The following is a 17,719-nucleotide window of genomic DNA, read 5'->3' as shown; positions in this document are numbered from 1 at the left end:
ACCCTTGAGGGCAGACCGTGGGACTTGGTGCCCTGGAGGCATCTCCCATCCCTGCCACCGCTGCCCTCGAGGCCAGACCACAATCAATCCTTGACAGGATTCTCCTGTCCTTGTGGCAGGAGCCCTCGAGACCAGAGTGCAGGGCTTGCTGTCCTGTAGCCTTCCTGAGGCTTCTCTCTTGAAGGTGCCTTCCAGGCACGACTGCAGGACTTGCTGACTTGGAGCTTTTCCGAGGCATCTGTCACGATCCGCTTATTGCGGGGTGTCGTGATGGTTCTTTTCACCGATCCCAAAAGTGCAACAAAGGTAAACAACAAGGGACTATCAGTTAATCACAACAAATGCACCTTTATTAGGGGCCAAAACAGTAAATGCGATAGTGGGGATCAGAAAGGAGATAGAAGAATAGAGAGAGAGAGAAGAGGAAGGATATGGGAATAGCTACCAACACAGGCGAGATCCTCAGTGGTCCGGACGATGGGGATCCGTCTGTCGTGTCGGGGAAGTCTTCGAAGTTCTGGTCGACTCGGGGGTCCAATTATAGTCCACAGAGGAAAGAGGGGGGAACAAGTGTAACAATGAAAGTCCATTGTAATCGCGCCGAGGGAACAGGTGAGTCCACAGAAACCACCAAAGCAAGACGAATCCAATGAAGAATAAGTCCATTAAAATTACTGAAGGGAAACAGGTCATGTCATTAGTGGTCAGACTACCAATTTCCCCTCCTCCCTATAGCAGGGGTCTCAGTCTCAGTCCTTGGGAGGAGGGTTCTCATTCTTTGTTTGTCACAGTGGTAACAAGGCAGATGAGGGGTCTTCAATGAAGGACCACAGGAGTCACCCCAAAAGTTCATTTGGCTTAAGAACGGAGATTAGAAGCAGGCCGCGCATCAGGCTGTCCCGTGCTGGGTCCACGTCAGGTCTTTGCCAAGTCCTTGCCAACTCCTTGCCAAGTTCTTGCCAGGCCTTGTTCGGAACAGCCAGCATGACGGTTCAATGGTTGCACCTGCACTGTGTCCTGTTCTAAGCCGGAACTGCAGTGGAGGAAGGGATTCTTTCTTGTGGCAATCGGAAGGCAGAATGGAAAATGAGGGGCTTCAGACAGACTCTTACACCACCCCGTGACTGACGATTGCCCTCGAAAGATCTTCCATAGTGTCGTTGTGGAGTCTTCAGGACTCGTCAAGTGTTGGCAGCACATCCCAGGGAAAAGGGAAGAGGAAAAAGGAAAGGAAAGAGAAAACAGGAAAACTAAAACAATCACAACATATTAGTAATTAAATAATAAGCAGAAATACAATAAGTATTAATTAAATCAATAATAGTTGAACAATAAATTGTTCAGATAATAATCAATATTCATCAATTAAACAATAGATTGATCAAATAATAAACCAGTATAATCAATATTAAACAATAAAGTAATAAACCTAGTATAATCAATATTACTGAGTACAATTTTATAATCAATAAACAAAAAATAATTAAAACAATGTTTAAAAAAATCATAAAAGAAAATTATGTAAAACATATCTTCTAAGCTTATAATCTTCTTGTGTCTACAGTTTTGGGAACATCTATAGTGTAAAGGATGTCGGCCAAGTGGTGTGCATTAATTATAGATGTTAATTTTGTTAATAGTTTCATCATTCTCCAATTTACAATAAGCAAGATTACTGATAAAACAAAACCAATCATAACTAAAATCAGAAGAACAACAATGGGATGGCACAATTTGTTCAGGATACCGGTGGCGGTGGGTGACCACCCGAAAAGGGTATCCCACCACTTGTGCTCGGCATCACTTTTCACCCTTTCTACAACACGATGTATTTCTTGCACATGATGATGAACAGTTACCAGAGTTTTCTGTCCATTCCCCTTGATTTTTCCTAGGATCTCTATTAGATCTTGATGAAGTAATAATTGCTTTACCAGAGTAAGGTTCATCCCAATGGGAATAGGCAGTAGCTTGTGCATCAACGTGAGATTGGATTCTAAAAGTTCATGTGAAGTAACTGGAGCTACAAAAGAAAAATCACATCCTGCAATTTTAGTAAAGTTGCAAGCACAATAATTTGAATGAGTTTTAGTAGCTACTACTGTACTTTCTATAAACACAGTATCACAAGCGGTTCTGAAGCAGGCACGCCCATTGCCTGTATATACAAGGACTGTTTCAGAAGTCTCGTTAGGATGAATATCAAAATGACAGATATTTTGTTCTGTGTCCAGACAAATATCTTGAGCTACAATTGCATTACCTTCACAGATAAACCCTATTTGTTCTCAGATGGTACAGGACTCTAAATTGACAGTTTGCCATTTGTCATTAATTTGACGGGCCCATTCTCTATGTTCAGAGGGATAGAAAATGGCTCCGTCATGATTTAATCCTAGTGCAATGATAGGGAATATCAAATGCACCGAGGCATTTCTTATGGTCAACACAAATGCTGTGGCTGTGTTTGTGTTAGGGTCATAGGTAAAATTCACTAAATTCCACCAGGATTGGAAATCTCTTTCAAAGTCAGTGGCACTGTCCCAGACTATTTTCCTAATCTCAGTAGGAAAAGTGCCTTCTTCACCTTCTCTTATAATTGAGGCAGCAACTGACTGCATCCATAATTGAGCCTGGATACAGCTAAGAGCTAAGGAAACGTTGCTTTGTGTGGCATTAAGTGCATCAATTATCAATTTGCTATCATTCACATTTATCTTTTCCCAATTTGGTAGAATGTTTGATAGCAACCACTGATGTGTTCCCAAAGCCGATAAGGACGATTGCAGTGGCTGCTGTATTTTGGTTAAATCTCTAGTCATAGAGGCCAATTTATTCATTAATACTTCTGAATCAATACTATTTAGGATTCCCAGTCCCGTTCCCACGACACCAGTTATGTCTCTTTGCACCCGGTTTTAAGAGGGTTCCACTGTCACAGCCAGGTTGTCCAACCCTGAAAAGAGATTTGCAAAAAGGGTGAACAAGCTGGTTGTATTTCTGAGACATTGTTTTGCATCAGCAATTTGACTTGTTTAAGAGACCATGCCGGATTCAATAATATCTGTTGTTGGCCAATTTTCCTGATTATATATGGTCCAACTTCAAAAATTTTCGGGGTAAGCATAACTGGTGGCTGGGCTCGAGTGGTGGTAGTGGTGGTGGTATAACCCGTAGTAGATTGGGCTACAGCATTTATTATAAACTTAAAAGAAAGCCCTTTGGTGTTTTTTCCCCATAAGCAAACCACTTCTGCAGTCTGTGTTAGTGTAAAATTGTGCCAACAATCCTGTATGCTTGGGTGCATACAAACCTTTTTGTGCTTAAAGAGATCCTTTCACTTTTTCTGCATGCTACCACAATTAGTTCAGACCACGGTCACTCAGTTGGTTTCTGGCCATGGGGTTGTGGTAGGATGCAGAAAAGTATTACCAGTTTGATCATGGATTAGGTGGTCTTCATGTCCCTCGGAGTTCTTCTGAAAAAGTAAACACAACAGAATTCTGCCGCCGAGAGGCAGAAAAGTTAGAATGATGGAATTATCCAGCATGTATTTGTCCAATGCTCTTTCCCTAGAGCACCAGAGGCTTCCCATGCATATTTATTTAGAGGGGGTTTTAGCACAAGTGCTACTAGTCCTATAGTAAGAGAGGTCCACCAGAACAGGTTGGCCAGGGTCATGAGCTGGATTATTAGGATCATTTGGTACAGAGCATAGGAGTCAGTGTAGATGCAGACCAAAGAGGAATTCTGTGCTTCTCGTTGAAAAATACTCCAGACAGCTATCAGCTCCCCACTGTGTGTACTACCTTCTCCCTCTGTAAAAATTTGCTCACCAGAGGAAAAGTGGAGGGCTTCTGCCCTATATTTCCATCCTTTTCCTTCCCCTTTAGCAGAAGCATCAGTAAACCAAGAGTTTGCTGATTGTTTGGGGCAGAAAGGAGGGGTTACTTTGATTACAGAGGCAGGTTTGTCCAAGCTCTCAGTTTCTTGGATTGCTAAAGTTTTTACAGGTCCTTCTGTCATTGAGAAGAAGTTACAGTAATGTTCAACCTGAGCATACCACTTTCTCACTAAGGCCCTCTGGGCCACCCCGTCAGGAGGGGGAGTCCCACTAGTGACTGTCTTAATAACCTTGAAGGGGCCTCTCAATACAATTGGTTGTTTTCGTGCAATTTTTTCTACTTCTAGGAAAGCTAAGATAACCATCAACAATCCTTTTTCCCGGGTAGTGTATCTTTTCTCAACATCTTTGGAACCACAGGAGTAAAAACCAACAGGTCTTGTCGGACCCTCAGGCCCCCGCTGCCATATGTGTACTGACAGCCCTGAGGAGGCAAATCCCCATTCCACCTGGAAAGGATCTGTAGGATGGATAGGGGTCACTGCTTGATGAGCTGTTGCTTCAAAAATCAGCAATTGCAATGCTGACTCCTGAGAAAGACTCCAATCCCATTTCACCCCTTTCCTCAACAAGTCATAAAGGGGAACAAATGGGTCATTCCAGTTACTAGGAAATCTATCTCGTCTTTCTACAGGAGATACAGCTGCTATAGTTTTTGGAAGGAGAATTGCTGTAGGTTTGAGTGATTCTGGAAGCCCACAAATTAAAGGGGTCATTATCTTGGGCTTCACAGGTAATTGCATCAGGGATTCAAAGTCAGGAATTAATTTCTTTTTGTGAGTCATTTGCAGGCAAGCAGCTTTGTGCACATTTTCCAAGAGTTGATCGGGGGTACTGATTATAGCTATGGGATCTCCCCTTTCCAAGGGGCTTGTTCCCCTGGCCCAAAAAGCTGCACGCTGTGTCAGGGACCATGTGTCATGTTTATCTCCTGTTGTTAAGAAGACACCATGTCCCCAATACCCACTGGCTTCCTGTTCAGTTAATTGAATTTGATCACCACCAGTGAGGGACACCCGGAAAACATATTCTGTTTCTGATTCATGTGGAGGGTGTCCATATTCCCTTTTAAGCTTAGCTAGCTCGGTGGCAGTGTTTACTTGTGGTGGTATGTGTTTGGTTGTGATGTGAGGTTCGAGATCATCATCACTGAGATAGCTATACACTGAGATAGTTTTAATCAAGGGTCTCAAGTGATGGCAGCAATGTTCCCCACAATTACTTGCTGCTTCAAGTTCTTGATGAGGATAGATTTGTTTCATGTGAGGAGTTTCCTTCTCCTCAAGCTCTGTAGAGGAATCAGCATTATGTGATTTGTTAATATGTTCCTCTGCTAAGGCAGCTCGCAATGCATAGATCACATTTTTTGCTTCATATAACTGTTTTTGCAAAATTTCAACTAGATTTTGAAGGGAGTCTATTAGAGCATGTTCCTCACTTCTTCGCTCGAAGCGATTTTCTATAGCTGCCATAAGACAAGCTCCCAAAACTGAGCATAAGATAGTTTTATTTTTGCCCAGTTTGAATTTTGTTTCATGTTGTAATGAACACACTCTATCAATAACATTTTCTAAGTTAAACCAATTAATCTGTGCCCATTTTTCTCCTTCCGTAGAAGGTTTGGCATTGTGTTTGGCTAGTAGTGCATAAAATTCAGCCTTAATTTCAATGCTAAGATTGTCACTCATTTTGTGAAGGGACCAGAACCACGACAGGGAGGTACAACTTAAGTTCCACAAAATTACACAGCCCTCGCTGTGTCGCCCTTCGCTTCCCTGGGTGGGTGAAAGGACAATAATCTGCCTGGGAGGCTCTGCTTAGTTTCTTCAAGTTGTCCCTTCCTTCCCAGACCAGATACACACAACAACAACAAAACAACAGTGTCCCGCCTTTTGCACTAAGGGATCCTTTATGAATTTCCAAAGACAGTATGGGTGCCTTTTCAGCTGCAACCCTTCTGTCTAGACAGAAATCCTGTCCGTGACGCCAATTTTAATGTCACGATCCGCTTATTGCGGGGTGTCGTGATGGTTCTTTTCACCGATCCCAAAAGTGCAACAAAGGTAAACAACAAGGGACTATCAGTTAATCACAACAAATGCACCTTTATTAGGGGCCAAAACAGTAAATGCGATAGTGGGGATCAGAAAGGAGATAGAAGAATAGAGAGAGAGAGAAGAGGAAGGATATGGAAATAGCTACCAACACAGGCGAGATCCTCAGTGGTCCGGACGATGGGGATCCGTCTGTCGTGGAGGAGGAGGAAGAAGGCCCTGGAGCTGCCCCAGTAGAGGAGATCAAAGAGGTGGTGCCATTTGAGCCACTGCAGGAGGGTGAGTGGCAGAGCTGGGCTACAGGGTTGGTGCCTGCAGCCAGCTTGGCACCATCCCATCCCATCCCATCCCATCCCATCCCAACCCATCCCAACCCATCCCATCCCATCCCCTGGGGACATGCCCACGGACAGGACGGAAGAGGGGCCGGGCAGACACCCCGCAGCGGCCGTGCTCCATCCCCTGGGGCATCCTGGGGCTGTCCCTGCCTGGGGAGCGCAGGGCTGGGCTGTGTTCTCCGGCCTCTCCCGCAGCCCCTCAGCTCTGGCTGTGCTCGCTCTTTGCCAGATGCAGCCGTGGACCGCACACAAGAGCAGGACCCCGCCCGTGGCCTCTTCCGCAGAACAGCACAGGTACCTGCAGCCATCCCCACCTGGGCTGGGCCTGTTGTCTCCGCTCAGCCGAGCACCGCGCTTGGAGCATTCCGTGGAACATCCCTGGCTTCCTGCCCTTCTCCTACACCTGGTTTGCAAATTCATCAAGAGGATTCAGGAGGAAGAGACCAGCACCATGGGCACAGGGCTCAGAGCATACTCACACACCTTCAAAGCCAAGACCTGTGCTGCCCTGCTGGATATGCTCATAGAGGAGGGGTTTTGCAATCCAAAGCAAATAAGCAGCCTGTGGCCCAGGGTTTGATCCTCCCAGGAAATGCTTGGCCTCCCAAGCCACGTCCGCTGGTCACTGGAAGCCTTTGAGGCCATGGCAGTGTGGTGGGAAGGGAAGCACTTCTCTGGGGAAGCTGGGGACATTCCTCCCTCTGGCAGCTTTCCAAGTCTCCCCGTGCCTTCTCCAACTGCCCGCCATGGTGAGGTACATCCACCAGTGGCTCATGGACAATCAGTTTGCTGAGCACAGGCTGAACAGGGCCCTGCTGGATCTCACCGAAGAACAGCCTGCTGATGTAGTAATGACACTCCTGTGTGTGGCCCCATCCTGTGACAGGTATGGGGCCACCTGCCCAGAGGGCTCAGGGCTCCCCAGCCCATCAGCCTGTACAGCCTGTGCCAGGTGTCTGACCAACAGAGAGTCCCCAGGGCCCTCTGGCTGCTCCCTTTGCCAGCCCTGGCACCTCAGCCCCCAAGCCTGCTGCCATGCTCCCTCGCTGCCCCTCAGGGGCCTGTCCCCACAGGCCTGGGCTGCCTGGGTGCTGCTGGCGAGGGGCAGTGGGCAGAGGCAGAGCTGGCAGCCAGCTCAGGTCCCCGCTGCTGCCCAGGCCACGGTGCTGTGTCCCAGACTCCCCTGAGACACAGCTCTAACCCCGCAGAGCTGCTTTCACCATGTGGAAGAGCATCATGTGCTCGCCCAGGACTGCCGAGCCAGTGCAGCTGATACTCCTCGATGTGCTGGGGAGTTGGCCAGAGCACAGCACGTTCACCTCTGATGGGGGCAAAACGGGTGCCTTCGTCCTGGCTGTGAGTTTCTGCAACTGGCCTTTGCTGGCCCCAAGGCCACCTGCCCAGCAGCTCTCCATCCTCCTTGCCCCACTGCATCTCCCTGCCTCAGGCGCTGGGCTGAAACCTGGCCTCGGGGCAGCTTCAGGGGCACCAGGCCCACTGCTCCCCCTGCGTCTCTCCGGGCCTCTCCCTCCCGTGCTCGGGCCCTGCCACACGGACACCTCGGCACTGAGCGCTGTCTCGGAGGGCTTTGTCCTTTGCAGGCAACTGTGGTGATGTGGAAGATCCTCCAGGTGCCCTGTGTCCCACAGATGGTGACGGTGTATTTCCCCCACCTACTTGTGCATCTGCTCTTCCAAGTGTTCTTCAGCACTCTGGATATGCCAGAGGAGGTCGATACCTTCTGGAAGGGATGCCAGCAGCAATACAGCCTTGCCACCAGCCCCAACAGGTACTCCATCCCACTCCTCTGTCCCTGCCACATCCCTGGGCAGGAGCCAGTGCTCCCAGCATGACCTGGGCTTTGCTCTGCACGCAGGTTTGCAGTGCGGACCCTGAAGTCCCTGCTCTGCCAAATGCAGCACGAGGCTGTGGTGCTGGCAATGGAACGCAAGCGTGGCTGGGACACGCTGCTGTGTGCTGACACCCACCACTATGCCGTGGGTCTGCTGGCCAGGTGAGACCCCCTTCTCCCCGCTGCCTCTGACATCTGTGCTCTGTGCCCAGGGTGCCCCACACAGTCCCAGTGGTAGTGGGCCAGAGGGCCTTGTCACCGAGGCACAGCCAAGCAGACTGGAAAAGGCTGGCAGAGGAGGGTACCCACAAGGAGCCGCCTCCCAAATAGCCCAGGGCCCCTTGCAGGGTGCTGGGGAAAGACCAGACCTCTGTGAGTCCATCCTGGGAGAGGTTTGTCCCCCGGCCCAAAGTCTTGGTTACTTTTTCTCCTGCCAGGGAGATATCCCGTGTCTCCATCCCCTTGTGCTCCCACATCGCTCGCTACCTGCTCCGGCTGCTCAGCACACAGGAGCCACGCTGGGAGCTGCCCGCCCTGGCGTTCCTTGTGGAGGTGAGCCTGATGGCCAGCGCTGCCTCGCTCAGCTGCCTCCCAGCTCTCTGCCCTCTCGTAGCCTCAGCTGCCTGGGACGGGTGACCGCGCCCTGTGCTGCTGCCTGGGCCCAGCCCTATGCGGTTCCAGGCTCCTGCCGGCCAGGTCCCCTGTCACTGCCCTGTGCCTTTCAGGTCCTCGAGTGCCTGAACTTGAGTGGAGGCGGTGCTAACAGAGTCCTGCAAATCTTGTCAAGGCACCTGCGGAGCAAGTGCAGGGACAGGCATCGCCTGGCGCTCAAGGCCCTTCTCAAGCTCAATGACAATCCCTCGATGGTGAGAAGGGGGCAGCGGCTGAGGCTGCACTCGGGAATGCAGTCGCTTGGGCTTTGCTGGACTTTAGGCGCTGGGGCAGCTGCTCCCAGCTCTCCTGCCTCCTGCTTCAGCTGCCCAAGTGCTCCAGAACAGCCCTTTGGCCTCTAGGCCCTGCGGCAGCAGGATGGCGTTTCACAAACTTGTTTTCCACACAGAGTGAAAAAATGTGGAGCCTGACTGAAAGTCTTGCGGAGCTCCTCTGCGACGCAGATGGAGAGATAGTTAGCATGACAGTCATGCTCCTCAGCTTTATCTCCCGGGACAAGGACATGCTGATAGGCAGCTCCATTGCACTGCAGCTGGTTGAGGCGCTCCTGCCACTCTTTGACCACTTAAGGCTCGCTGCCTCCAGCCACAGCCACTGGCTGCTGCCCAGACACTTTGTGCCCTGTGGATTTCCAGGCCTGAGCCAAGCTGAGCCCCGTGCAGCTGATGCTCAGGTCTTTTTTTCTTCCTTTCATACAGGACAATAGCCAGGTGCAGCTGCTCTCCATACTGCTCTTCCAAACATTGGTGTCTCTTCCACTGGAAAAGGACAAAAAGGCCCTGAAGACACACGTGCGCCAGAGCCTTCTGCCACTCTTCTTCCACTGCCATGATGAGGATGGGCGTGTGGCACAGGTGAGGACTCGTGGGCTGCTGCTGTCCCCCTGGGAGGCGGCTCAGCTGCCTCCTGCCCTGGCGCCTGCTGGGCTGCAGCCTCCTCCAGGCCTTGGCGCCCTGGGCTGTGGGGCCATCTCCGTGTCTCTGCTGCTCTCCAGGCTTCTCAGGAAACGCTGCTTTGTGTGGCTCAGTTCCTGAAGAGGAGGGATCTGGAAAAAGTGGTGAAGAACAAGAAGCTGTGGAAGTTCACTGAGTGCCTGGTAAGGACGGCCTGGAAGTGCCAGCCTCAGGCTGGAGAATCCCCCTGAGCGCGGAGCTCAGTGTGCGGGGCTGGCAGCTGTGCCCCTGCCCGCTGCTGCAGCCAGAGGCGGCGCGGGCTCTTCTCCAGGCTCCTGTGGGCCCGAGCTCACGGCGGTGCGGGCAGGGGAGGCTGGGGCTGGGCGCAGGGAGTGCCCGGTCCAGGGGCTGAGCCCGCGCCAACCCTTCCCTCCTGCCACTCTCTCCAGCTGGCAGACCACAGCAGCAGAGCGGCCGAGCACCTGCGCCAGGCCATGCCCTACCTGGAGAGCCCACAGGAGCCCCTGCGAGAGGCGGCCATCAGGTTCCTGGGTGAGCCGCGAGCCCGGGCTCCCTCCCCGCCCCGCCGCAGCTCGGCCCCAGCCCCGCCTGCTGCCCCGGCAGCGCCATCCGGGCCCGGCGCCGTCGAGCCCCGGCTGGCCTGGGCGCTGCTGCCGCCCTCTCGCAGCCGTGCCCTTGGGCGGCAGCGTGCGGCAAGGGCCCGGCTGAGCCCTGCCGGGCCAGGAGGCCGTGTGGCCACAGGGCTGGCAGCGCCGCTGGCAGGGAGCTGTGCCGCTGGGCCGTGACAGGCTCTGTGTTGCCAGGGATGGCCGGGCGGCAGCTGAGGGGGAAGAAGGAAGAGCTCCAGCTCATCTGTGAGGGTGAGTGAGGGCAGCGGGCTGTCAGCGGGGGCTGGCGGGGGAGCTGCAAGCCGTGTCCCGGCTGCGGAGGGCTCTGCTCCCTGTGCGGACGAGGGGCGGCGTGGGCAGAGCACACAGAGATTTCAGGGCCACCTGGGGGATTCGTGGCCAGCAGCTTCGGGCTGATCCCATTTGTCCCTTATTCCCTGCTGGCCATGGCCGGAGCCGGCTGGGATGGCCCTGGCAGGGAGGTCTCCTCGGGTCCCCTCATATCTGGGATCTGACCATGGCTCTGTTCCTCTCTCTTTCAGCCCTTGAAGGCATGGCAAATGACATCAGCGTCGCCGTTGGAAGCCTGGCAATTCAAACGTTGTACGTCCTCCAGGCAGTAGAGAGAGCTGGATATTCCATCTTGGACAGCCTGCATGATCAGCTCCGCAGGGCATGGAGGACACGGCCTCGTCTGTTGGGGCTCGGCTGGCTGCGCTGCTGGAGCTCTGCAGAGAGCTGATCCCAGAGGCTCTGTCTGCTGGGGCCACCTGAGCCAGCAAGAATGTTTCATTTGTTTAAGGTTGTTCTTTCCTTCTTTTGGCTTTTCTTTAGGATATAAATATAGGATGTGTTATAATAGACAGACTCCCAGGATCTTTCTTTTGCTGCTCAGGCTCTGCAGGGCATAGGGGAAGAGGGAGCAAAGGGTGACTGGGCTCAGCAAGCTGCCCAGGCACGTGCAGGCTTGCAGGGAAAATGGCCAGAAGCCCCTTGGCCTTTGGTGGTTCTGCTGAAGCCTTTGTGCTGCCTACAGAGCCGGTGGGCAGGGGCTGGAGTTCCAGGGATCCCCGTGAGACCGGTGCCTGGAGATGGCCACAAGGCCTGTCCCAGGCAGGAACGGCCATCTGTGTCCTCCTGCCCGTGTGTTGCTGGCTGGATTGCTGAGGGCTCCGAGGTGCCTCTGGATGGGGCTCCTCGGGAGCTCCTGTGGGGCTGCGGTGCTGCTGCCGGGTAGGTTGGCCGGGCTGGGGGAGACCCTGAGGGGATGGGGCCACCAAGGGATGAGGGGCTGTGAAAGCCCTGACAGGACAAGGCAGTGGGAAGGCACGGGGGGGATGTGGGAGGCAGTGGGTAACACTGGCTAGAGGAGGAAAGCGGATTGGAGCCAAAGAGGCCACTCAGCCCAATGTTCATGTGGCAAACAGAGAGGGTTTGTGCTCAAGCCCTTCCTTCTAAGGGGCCTTTGAAAAAGCCAGTCTGGATAATTTCACTGGTCTGATCTCTGCGCCCCTTCAGATTCTGGCCTGTGAAATGCCTGCAGCCTCGGGAGAGATGTGATGGGCGAGGCCCCTGTCAGTCAAAGCAGGGGCTGGTCCATTCACCCAGTACAAGCCAGCCTGCACTGTGACACACGGCAACAGAGTGCCAGGCACAGCTGCGGGTGCTCCCCATGAACCTCAGCTCTGGGACCCCTGTCTGCCCCAAGCTTCAGGGCTGCAGTGGGAGCTGGGCTCTGCCCTGGGGCCATCCTGCAGGGACAGCTGCAAACAGGGAGCATTCCCTTGCCACCAAGAGCCAAGCCAGGGCTGCAGGGCAGCCGCTCCAGCCCAGACTGCACTGTTGGGTGCTGCGCTCTGGGGCTGGGGCTCCCTGCACAGGGGACTGGACTGGTGTGCCAGAGGAGACAGAGAAGCTGCAGCTTCAGCCTAACTGAGGTGGGGGCATGGGCTGGGAAGAGTGGGGAGGCCCAAGGGATTCACAGAGCTCATCCTGCTGAAAGGACAAGGAAAAGGGAGTGGGAGCTCAGCAGTGAGGAGAGATGAGGGCTGGAGAGCAGCTCTGAAGGACACTAAAATCCAACCAGACCTCTGAGACATTGCTGCTCCTCAGCCAGTGACAGGATGAGTCCCTAGGTCGGGGGCTCAGCCTTCCTCGTGGTGAGGGGCATCAAGGAAGGCAGCAGTGTGATGGAGACTGCCACGGGCTGGGGGAAAAAGAGGGAGCAGTTGGGAAGTAAAAGGCAGGTGGGGAGAGAATTGTTCAGAGAAGGCCTGAGCTACAGCTTGAGCAAGCTGAAAAATGTCATTTGGGGTCATCCCAGATAGATTTCATTTCAGAAGCTATTGAACAAGTTTAATTTTTGCGTGGTGGCATCTTTTCCCTTGGAGGTGTACACTCTGCAAACTTGAGCTGTGTTGCTGAAATGCTCAAGCAAGTCTGTGCTGCAGGTCACACCATTTCTTCTTTGGCTGATTGGGGCCCGGTGCTGAGCGCCAGCAGAGCCCTGGCAGAGCCCAGAGCAGCCTCAGCACCCGCAGAGCCCGTCTGCAAGGAGAGAAACCAGAAAGTGCCTCTCAGCTGAAGGCTCCTGTCCCCTTGTCCCAGCAGCCCGCAGTGCCCAGGCCATGCTGGCCGTGCCCAGAGCGGTGCCCAGAGCTGCCCATCACTGCTGCCTTTGGCAGCAGAGCAGGAGGGCAGGACATGTGCCCAGCCTGCAACCAGCCACGGCACATCCAGCCCTCAGCAAGCTGCCCAGAGCAGGATGCTACTGTGCTCGCTGCCATCTCCCCAAAGCTCTGATCCCACCATGCCAAGCAGACAGGACCCACTTGATGCCATCCACCACTGGAAGAAAAGCTGGTCCCAAACGATGTCCTCAGCCTTCTCCAAGGGCACGGCCCATCCACGCCACAGCTGCTCCCAAACACTTCCCCATCCAGACTGGACCCAAACTAGAATGCTTCCTCTAGAAAAACGAACAAGAAATGATTGAAAGTAGATTACAGACAAAAAGGGGCAACAAGAAAAAAGGTCAAAAATCATATCTCTGTCTGGGGCTTGAGGAAGGCCCAACCCCTGCATGCCAGGGAAAACCCCACTCACCCATGGGTGAGGGAAGCCCAGGCTTTCTCCCTTCCCCGTGCACTGACCCCCAAAATAACAGTCTTGGCCTCCGGCAGCCGGAGATCGCGGTAGCTTGCAAGAGGCGAAGAACGAAGCCGCGAAGAAGCCGGCTTGTGTGCGAAGCTCGCAGACTGCTGCAGGACGGTGGCTGCTGCTCTCCTGCCTCTTGAATTCACTTTTGGCATGCCAATGGAAGGTGTTCCAGTACAACTTTCCTGGGTTTTGACACAGTCGTCATGCATCCCACCTTGGAAATTCTTGTTGCTCCCCAGAGGCTCCGAGATGCAGAGAACACGGTGGCAGCTGCTGAAAAGAAGGGCAACTGTGAGTTGGTCAAGAAGCAAGAACCTAGGCAGCTGCCTGTGCTTGGCAAGGAGCAGCTGCTGGATTCTTGCAATTGCCTTCAGTGCGCACAGAAGCCCGCTGCTCTGCTGCTTGCTTTTTCGCCTTCAGTCAATTACACACTGCTGAAGCTGAGGCAGGCTGTTCAGCTTTGCTGCTTTTCAGCATCTCATCTGCCCTTCTGCTCTGTGACAGCTCTCGAGGCTTCTTGCCTTCGCCAGGCTGCAACGTGCCCGCTACTACCCAGAGCTGGGCAGGAGTGGGCAGAGAGCACGTCCATCTGCCAGCAGGTTGCAGCTTGCCCAGGAAGATGCAGTTTCCTTGGAATGTGCAGCAAATCTTATTTCCTGGCAAGGTCGGGCTAAGTGAGCAGTGCTGGTACACTTTCTCCTTGAGAACTGGAGCGGAAAAGCTTTTGGTTAAGATGTAGGCGACTAGAGAGGCAGAATACGCCGCTCCGGAGCTGGCCGAAAGCAAGTGCCGTTTGCCGGCGTCTTTCGGCAAAAGCGGCTCTTCGGAGCGCACCGCTGCCGCTCCAGTGATCTGTGCGCGAAGTAGCCGCTTCATGGCCTCCGGCAGCCGGAGATCGCGGTAGCTTGCAAGAGGCGAAGAACGAAGCCGCCAAGAAGCCGGCTTGTGTGCGAAGCTCGCAGACTGCTGCAGGACGGTGGCTGCTGCTCTCCTGCCTCTTAAATTCACTCTTGGCATGCCAATGGAAGGTGTTCCAGTACAACTTTCCTGGGTTTTGACATAGTCGTCATGCATCCCACCTTGGAAATTTTTGTTGCTCCCCAGAGGCTCCGAGATGCAGAGAACACGGTGGCAGCTGCTGAAAAGAAGGGCAACTGTGAGTTGGTCAAGAAGCAAGAACCTAGGCAGCTGCCTGTGCTTGGCAAGGAGCAGCTGCTGGATTCTTGCAATTGCCTTCAGTGCGCACAGAAGCCCGCTGCTCTGCTGCTTGCTTTTTCGCCTTCAGTCAATTACACACTGCTGAAGCTGAGGCAGGCTGTTCAGCTTTGCTGCTTTTCAGCATCTCATCTGCCCTTCTGCTCTGTGACAGCTCTCCAGGCTTCTTGCCTTCGCCAGGCTGCAACGTGCCCGCTACTACCCAGAGCTGGGCAGGAGTGGGCAGAGAGCACGGCCATCTGCCAGCAGGTTGCAGCTTGCCCAGGAAAATACAGTTTCCTTGGAATGTGCAGCAAATCTTATTTCCTGGCAAGGTCGGGCTAAGTGAGCAGTGCTGGTACACTTTCTCCTTGAGAACTGGAGCGGAAAAGCTTTTGGCTAAGATGTAGGCGACTAGAGAGGCAGAATACGCCGCTCCGGAGCTGGCCGAAAGCAAGTGCCGTTTGCCGGCGTCTTTCGGCAGAAGCGGCTCTTCGGAGCGCACCGCTGCCGCTCCAGTGATCTGTGCGCGAAGTAGCCGCTTCTTGGCCTCCGGCAGCCGGAGATCGCGGTAGCTTGCAAGAGGCGAAGAACGAAGCCGCGAAGAAGCCGGCTTGTGTGCGAAGCTCGCAGACAGCTGCAGGACGGTGGCTGCTGCTCTCCTGCCTCTTGAATTCACTCTTGGCATGCCAATGGAAGGTGTTCCAGTACAACTTTCCTGGGTTTTGACACAGTCGTCATGCATCCCACCTTGGAAATTCTTGTTGCTCCCCAGAGGCTCCGAGATGCAGAGAACACGGTGGCAGCTGCTGAAAAGAAGGGCAACTGTGAGTTGGTCAAGAAGCAAGAACCTAGGCAGCTGCCTGTGCTTGGCAAGGAGCAGCTGCTGGATTCTTGCAATTGCCTTCAGTGCGCACAGAAGCCCGCTGCTCTGCTGCTTGGTTTTTCGCCTTCAGTCAATTACACACTGCTGAAGCTGAGGCAGGCTGTTCAGATTTGCTGCTTTTCAGCATCTCAGCTGCCCTTCTGCTCTGTGACAGCTCTCCAGGCTTCTTGCCTTCGCCAGGCTGCAACGTGCCCGCTACTACCCAGAGCTGGGCAGGAGTGGGCAGAGAGCACGGCCATCTGCCAGCAGGTTGCAGCTTGCCCAGGAAAGTGCAGTGTCCTTGGAATGTGCAGCAAATCTTATTTCCTGGCAAGGTCGGGCTAAGTGAGCAGTGCTGGTACACTTTCTCCTTGAGAACTGGAGCGGAAAAGCTTTTGGTTAAGATGTAGGCGACTAGAGAGGCAGAATACGCCGCTCCGGAGCTGGCCGAAAGCAAGTGCCGTTTGCCGGCGTCTTTCGGCAAAAGCGGCTCTTCGGAGCGCACCGCTGCCGCCCCAGTGATCTGTGCGCGAAGTAGCCGCTTCTTGTCCTCCGGCAGCCGGAGATCGCGGTAGCTTGCAAGAGGCGAAGAACGAAGCCGCGAAGAAGCCGGCTTGTGTGCGAAGCTCGCAGACTGCTGCAGGACGGTGGCTGCTGCTCTCCTGCCTCTTGAAATTCACTCTTGGCATGCCAATGGAAGGTGTTCCAGTACAACTTTCCTGGGTTTTGACATAGTCGTCATGCATCCCACCTTGGAAATTTTTGTTGCTCCCCAGAGGCTCCGAGATGCAGAGAACACGGTGGCAGCTGCTGAAAAGAAGGGCAACTGTGAGTTGGTCAAGAAGCAAGAACCTAGGCAGCTGCCTGTGCTTGGCAAGGAGCAGCTGCTGGATTCTTGCAATTGCCTTCAGTGCGCACAGAAGCCCGCTGCTCTGCTGCTTGGTTTTTCGCCTTCAGTCAATTACACACTGCTGAAGCTGAGGCAGGCTGTTCAGCTTTGCTGCTTTTCAGCATCTCAGCTGCCCTTCTGCTCTGTGACAGCTCTCCAGGCTTCTTGCCTTCGCCAGGCTGCAACGTGCCCGCTACTACCCAGAGCTGGGCAGGAGTGGGCAGAGAGCACGGCCATCTGCCAGCAGGTTGCAGCTTGCCCAGGAAAGTGCAGTGTCCTTGGAATGTGCAGCAAATCTTATTTCCTGGCAAGGTCGGGCTAAGTGAGCAGTGCTGGTACACTTTCTCCTTGAGAACTGGAGCGGAAAAGCTTTTGGCTAAGATGTAGGCGACTAGAGAGGCAGAATACGCCGCCCCGGATGTGGCCGAAAGCAAGTGCCGTTTGCCGGCGTCTTTCGGCAGAAGCGGCTCTTCGGAGCGCACCGCTGCCGCTCCAGTGATCTGTGCGCGAAGTAGCCGCTTCATGGCCTCCGGCAGCCGGAGATCGCGGTAGCTTGCAAGAGGCGAAGAACGAAGCCGCGAAGAAGCCGGCTTGTGTGCGAAGCTCGCAGACTGCTGCAGGACGGTGGCTGCTGCTCTCCTGCCTCTTAAATTCACTCTTGGCATGCCAATGGAAGGTGTTCCAGTACAACTTTCCTGGGTTTTGACATAGTCGTCATGCATCCCACCTTGGAAATTTTTGTTGCTCCCCAGAGGCTCCGAGATGCAGAGAACACGGTGGCAGCTGCTGAAAAGAAGGGCAACTGTGAGTTGGTCAAGAAGCAAGAACCTAGGCAGCTGCCTGTGCTTGGCAAGGAGCAGCTGCTGGATTCTTGCAATTGCCTTCAGTGCGCACAGAAGCCCGCTGCTCTGCTGCTTGGTTTTTCGCCTTCAGTCAATTACACACTGCTGAAGCTGAGGCAGGCTGTTCAGCTTTGCTGCTTTTCAGCATCTCAGCTGCCCTTCTGCTCTGTGACAGCTCTCCAGGCTTCTTGCCTTCGCCAGGCTGCAACGTGCCCGCTACTACCCAGAGCTGGGCAGGAGTGGGCAGAGAGCACGGCCATCTGCCAGCAGGTTGCAGCTTGCCCAGGAAAGTGCAGTGTCCTTGGAATGTGCAGCAAATCTTATTTCCTGGCAAGGTCGGGCTAAGTGAGCAGTGCTGGTACACTTTCTCCTTGAGAACTGGAGCGGAAAAGCTTTTGGCTAAGATGTAGGCGACTAGAGAGGCAGAA

At 53.7% G+C, this 17,719-nt stretch overlaps 1 protein-coding gene and 1 long non-coding RNA gene across 3 annotated transcripts; one reads left to right on the top strand and one right to left on the bottom strand.

The window, feature by feature from the left end:
- Positions 1 to 5,916: 5,916 nt before the first annotated feature.
- LOC128798676 (uncharacterized) lies at positions 5,917 to 11,205 on the top strand. Of its 2 annotated transcripts, XM_053962415.1 has the most exons (12): positions 5,917 to 5,967; positions 6,018 to 6,237; positions 6,526 to 6,590; positions 7,898 to 8,085; positions 8,173 to 8,310; positions 8,586 to 8,700; positions 8,874 to 9,014; positions 9,519 to 9,674; positions 9,815 to 9,916; positions 10,163 to 10,265; positions 10,538 to 10,594; positions 10,885 to 11,205. In XM_053962415.1, the coding sequence occupies exons 2-12, from the start codon at positions 6,093 to 6,095 to the stop codon at positions 11,082 to 11,084; spliced, it is 1,410 nt and encodes a 469-aa protein (XP_053818390.1). In that variant the 5' UTR covers positions 5,917 to 5,967; positions 6,018 to 6,092; the 3' UTR covers positions 11,085 to 11,205. The 2 variants fall into 2 exon arrangements, with proteins under 2 accessions (XP_053818390.1, XP_053818389.1); XM_053962414.1 differs by lacking the exons at positions 5,917 to 5,967; positions 6,018 to 6,237; positions 6,526 to 6,590 and adding exons at positions 6,637 to 7,182; positions 7,505 to 7,652.
- Positions 11,206 to 12,666: 1,461 nt separating this feature from the next.
- LOC128798699 (uncharacterized) lies at positions 12,667 to 13,503 on the bottom strand. The gene is made up of 2 exons (XR_008434514.1): positions 13,174 to 13,503; positions 12,667 to 12,889 (listed from the first exon to the last, which is right to left on the bottom strand). It is a non-coding gene; the product is annotated as an uncharacterized LOC128798699 (long non-coding RNA).
- Between the last annotated feature and the right edge of the window lie 4,216 nt (positions 13,504 to 17,719).

Source organism: Vidua chalybeata, chromosome 21, assembly GCF_026979565.1.
Source record: "Vidua chalybeata isolate OUT-0048 chromosome 21, bVidCha1 merged haplotype, whole genome shotgun sequence".
NCBI lineage: Eukaryota > Metazoa > Chordata > Aves > Passeriformes > Viduidae > Vidua > Vidua chalybeata.
The sequence above is the reverse complement of the archived record's forward strand: the minus strand, read 5'-3'. Positions and strand labels throughout refer to the sequence as shown.

What these genes read in the sequence shown, in the direction of transcription:
- LOC128798676 (XM_053962414.1), top strand. Translation starts at nt 7,043, where the DNA reads ATGGTGAGGTACATCCACCAGTGGCTCATGGACAATCAGTTTGCTGAG. An exon ending in CTTGCCACCAGCCCCAACAG is followed by an intron (nt 8,086 to 8,172) that starts GTACTCCATCCC and finishes CTCTGCACGCAG; the next exon opens with GTTTGCAGTGCGGACCCTGA. An exon ending in GCCGTGGGTCTGCTGGCCAG is followed by an intron (nt 8,311 to 8,585) that starts GTGAGACCCCCT and finishes TTCTCCTGCCAG; the next exon opens with GGAGATATCCCGTGTCTCCA.